Source organism: Ciona intestinalis, chromosome 5 (genome assembly GCF_000224145.3).
Source record: "Ciona intestinalis chromosome 5, KH, whole genome shotgun sequence".
Lineage (NCBI taxonomy): Eukaryota > Metazoa > Chordata > Ascidiacea > Phlebobranchia > Cionidae > Ciona > Ciona intestinalis.
In genome coordinates, this window is record NC_020170.2 from 1,207,427 (window position 1) to 1,211,922 (window position 4,496).

At 36.1% G+C, this 4,496-nt stretch overlaps 1 protein-coding gene across 1 annotated transcript in view; it reads left to right on the top strand.

The window, feature by feature from the left end:
* The window catches only part of endostyle-specific (protein), a gene marked incomplete in the record, with an annotated part of 2,909 nt that extends 191 nt beyond the window's left edge, over positions 1–2,718 (top strand). Inside the window, 8 exon segments of the mRNA NM_001105547.1 lie at positions 565–579; positions 1,125–1,174; positions 1,234–1,355; positions 1,414–1,618; positions 1,691–2,003; positions 2,060–2,248; positions 2,250–2,394; positions 2,479–2,718. Of these exon segments, the coding sequence (NP_001099017.1) occupies positions 565–579; positions 1,125–1,174; positions 1,234–1,355; positions 1,414–1,618; positions 1,691–2,003; positions 2,060–2,248; positions 2,250–2,348 (993 nt within the window).
* Between the last annotated feature and the right edge of the window lie 1,778 nt (positions 2,719–4,496).

Consider the following 4,496-nt stretch of genomic DNA (forward strand, 5'->3'; position numbering starts at 1 on the left):
GCCATAACACAATTTCTATTTTTATTCGGCAAGCGACAACCTGAAGCTAAGTTAAATCGAAGCAGTTTCACTCTGAAGACTGACAGCAGGAAAGCTTTATCCACTGACTATAATTTCATCTTGCAGAAACGCGTATAGTTAAATTGATACAATGGAATAACGTGCGTTATTCTAGCCGCAATATGATGTATGGATCAATTCCTATTTTAGAGATGCTTACGAGAACCTTGAAATATTTCAATTTAAAAAGCTTAACTCCATAAAAATGATATAAAAAGCCGTTTCCATAATAACGAGGCTGTACATTAACGAGATTCCCGACGTACGGAAAATGAAACCCATGCGACTCGAAGATGACACTTTATTTGAAACAAAATAGTTTTTTTATACTACTTGACACGTTATAATTAAAAACCGATTCCAAACATCTTCATACTTTATTTGTAGTTGCATAAACCTCTTGGAATAATAACAATCGTATCCAGATCAAAATATTGATTTCAAACGCAAAAATTGATTCAAGCTAGTAAATGCATTCGAACCAAAAATTATTGCTTTCGAATCAACATTTTGACTTCAAATGCGAAAAGTCTTGAAACGAAAAATGCTTTGTAATCCAAACATTTGCTTTCAGATCAAAACTTTGAATCTTAAGAGCATTTTTTTTTATTGAATTAAATTGCTTTGTATTTGTAATATTAGGTTTAGAATCAATATTTTCAAATGCAAAAAAAATCGGAATTAAAAAAATTTGCTTTCAGATCAAAATTTTGGCTTTAAAAGCAAAAATTATTCAACCGACAAAAAGGCATTGGGATTAAAAAATTGCTTTTGAATCGATATTTTGTGACAAATATAAATATTGCCTTTAAAAATAAATTTTGCATTGGATGATAATTTTGCCTCGAGTATGAAACATTTTACTTACTGGCGTCATCTAGTGTTGGAGGTAAAAATATTTTTTGCCATGCATTTTGCATTATGTTGATGGCAATTTTTTTTGCACGCGAGAGAAACGCTAGTTGCCTCGGAAGCAAAATATTGGCATATGAGGCAAAATTTTGCCTTATAAAGCAATTTTGAAAGCAAAAATTTTATAGCCCATTAGAAATGTACAGGTGAACATACCCAATGGTTGCATCAGATTCTACAAGAAGAGATACTACAGCACCTGGTATTGAACATAAACTCGTCTTGAAATTAACATTTCTTTAATTCTCTTTTGTGCGACAGCAAACGATACGGTTGTTGGTACAAGTACAAAACGAGATACTGCTTTGTCAGATACTGTCTTCAACCCTTCAAGTTCTGCTTCAACCCAACAAAATATACTGGCCTAAAAACCTGTGTCTTCCGTAAGTTGAGTAAAATTAGTGGTTGTTTGTTGTTTCTCATTGAATGAATGCATTTTAGCCGCCGTTGTTAGAGATGGAGCTACTATCATTAAAGAACACTGCGAAAAATTGGAAAAGGCAATCTTAGAATATGAGACGCAATTCGGTGAATGGAAACTTAAATGGACCACCTACCACACAGAATATTGCACAAAGTACGATGAAATCATCAAGTCCCGACACGACTGGTACATCGAATATCTTCGTTCTCAATACATTTGCGCGTAAGTATTGTATTACACCCAATCTAACATAAGAACACCATATTTATATATGTTTATTTATATATTTGACAGTAACAACAGCACCGAATTGACCGATGAACAAAAGGCTAAACTCGCAGAGGTCCAAAAGGAATGCGATGAAAAGAGGACAGCCGCTGTCGAAGCTTACAAATTGAAACTTGCCGAAATTTTGTTGGAATGCGCCACCAAGTTCAGTACGAGCATTATAGATTACAGAACCAAGGCCAAGTCTTACATCCAGTCTATCGGTGATAATTTTGATGCTTGCCAAAAGAAGAGATCTGAAGACATTAAAGCATATAAGGAGAAACTTGAGGCAAAGGGTATTTCTGCCAAGCAATCTTTGTTCGAGAGTATGAATAAGGTTAGCGTAAATTGAATGTTGTAAAGTAAGGGATTTTTATATATGGTTGTTTTCAGGCGAAAAAATCTCATTGGACAAAATACCTCGATATTTTGAAGTTGCACCACGATGATTTCGTGGTTAATGGTGATGTTTGTGATGGACCAACGGATATTGTAACCATGGCAAACAAATATAGCGAAAAGCTGTCAGAATACTGTGCTGCTGTTTTACTCGAATGTGATAAGTACTGGGAGGACATCATCCCTAGGCTGGTACTCCACTATTCCTGCTGCTACATCTGCAAGGAACAGAAATGCATCTTGCCCAGATTCTGCTGGGGTAGTTATTACACATGGTGCGTGAGCTATCCTACTGCCAAGTGCTATCCATACTACTACAAGTACTACACGTAAGTTGAAAGTTTTATTACAAATACTATTGTAAACATGGTTTTGTTTACAAGAATATTTACACTTCAATTTCTCATACACAGAAACTATCGTTACTGTCGTGTCAACTACTACAACGGATGCTACACATATGGCAAAAGCTATGGGTTTGGCAAAAGCTACGGATATAGCAAGTTCTATTAGACGAGCGGCTCTCGTCGTCGGCAAGTGGAGACTCATTAGATGTTTCTCTCTGTAGTGAAATAAGCTTTTTTCCACGTGTTACGTTTAACTTTTGTTTTATCGTTATTCGTGAGAAAATAAAAGCTATAAAGCCGACAATTACAATTTCGTGATAAATTTTGAGCAGTTGGTCAACGTGGCAGAAACATCGTATTTTTTAATCAAGAATAAATGTAGCCTATACTAAATATTACCGCGGTTAAAATATTCACTTAAGTCTGCGAAAGCGTTGTATTGGATATAAACTTTTAAGTGAATTGCCCAAATTATCAGGTATACAAAAAAGCAAAGAACAACTTACAAAACTTTTAAAAATTGGTGCACAATCGTGGTCAGAATATATATCGAGGCCATGGTATCACGTGATAAAGAATTAAAACCGATTGTTCGAACCCATGTGATTCCAATAATACGTAGCATGCGAGAAATAATTCGACTATCTGATGACGTCAGTAAGGAAAATCGGTGTTTGCAGAAAGTTTGGTGTTTGCAAAAAGATCGAATTAAGTAAACATTTTGTTATCGTATTAAATATTCCAGAAAAAACATTAAAGGGTGCGATCTCTATAATGAAAATGTGGCTTTTAAGGAAAGAGCTTTAAAGGGATAAAGTGTACTGATGTTGTCTGAACCGAAGTTAGTGGTCTGAACAAACTCTGTCGCACGTATGCACGCAGCCACGTAATTCCCGACTCTACGATGCCGGCCAGTGTTGCCTCTTCCAATAAGCTGTTGCAGCCTATTGGAAAACAAACGAACGAACGAACGACTGTGTGACTGATAATTTGGACAACCAATTAGTGACCACCGGGTTGGTGCAGTTGTCGTTAAGCCAAAGGACACATACACCCACAATGGTAGCAACGACGAGCCTTGAACCCATTAGCCTATTGGGTTGAAGGCAGGCGCGCTAACCAACTGTGCTACGGCGCCAGTATTTTTCTTTTTTCTTTTGTAAAAAAACGCAAAACTTAGAAGAATGAACGAGATTGAAAGATACTTTGCTTTCATTTTCTTCATTAAAGTTAGAAAACTGTACAGATATTTTGTTCTAATAATTCTTCAGTGTACATTTGGCTATGTGGAGTAGTACTGTAGGGTAAGATGGGACATCTTTAGCACATATTATCCAAATATCCTGATCTTGCTTTTACAAATGACGGTATATTGGAGCCGTCAGGATACGGTTTTAAAATTCGTTGAACGTTTTTTGTTTACTAACAAATAGGACGAGAAAATAGAATGAAAATGTGTTTCTTTTTCCCTCACCCTGCTATTATATAAAGCTCAGTGATTAACAATGGTTGGACTCTGCTTTTAACGTTTTGAAAAAATTTTAATCAACAGGAACAATGCCTACTGCGGTGAAAGGCAACAATGTGTGAGACAGTTACGGTTATTAATGTTGCAAACAACACAATAAGACCATAGGACTCTCTTAAGAGAGTATTATGCTAACATTGCTAAGACTAAGGTTTGTCTGTGGACGATGCAGCATATTGTCTAATGTGCATTGCATGTGTGTTTTTCCATCAGCGATAGCACCGGACTTATTATTATTTAGTCATGGTAACATGAGTGCCGACTTAAACTCTCCCGTTTACGTAAAATAACCGCACCACCCGCCCACACGGTAGTTGCTGTTCTACGCTCTGTAAGGTTACCGGATAGAAACATAATAAAGTGTGAGATTGCCAAAGTGGTTTGACTCGAATAAATCAAAAGATAGCAACAATTAAGCATAGAAACTATAAAACACCGGTGATATATTAATGTCAAAACTTTTTGTACATGTGACTTGTTGATCGGCAACCGCTTGATTTATTGATTTGGAAAATGACGCTATCTTGTTTTTACCATAGAGATATTTGTGGGATAG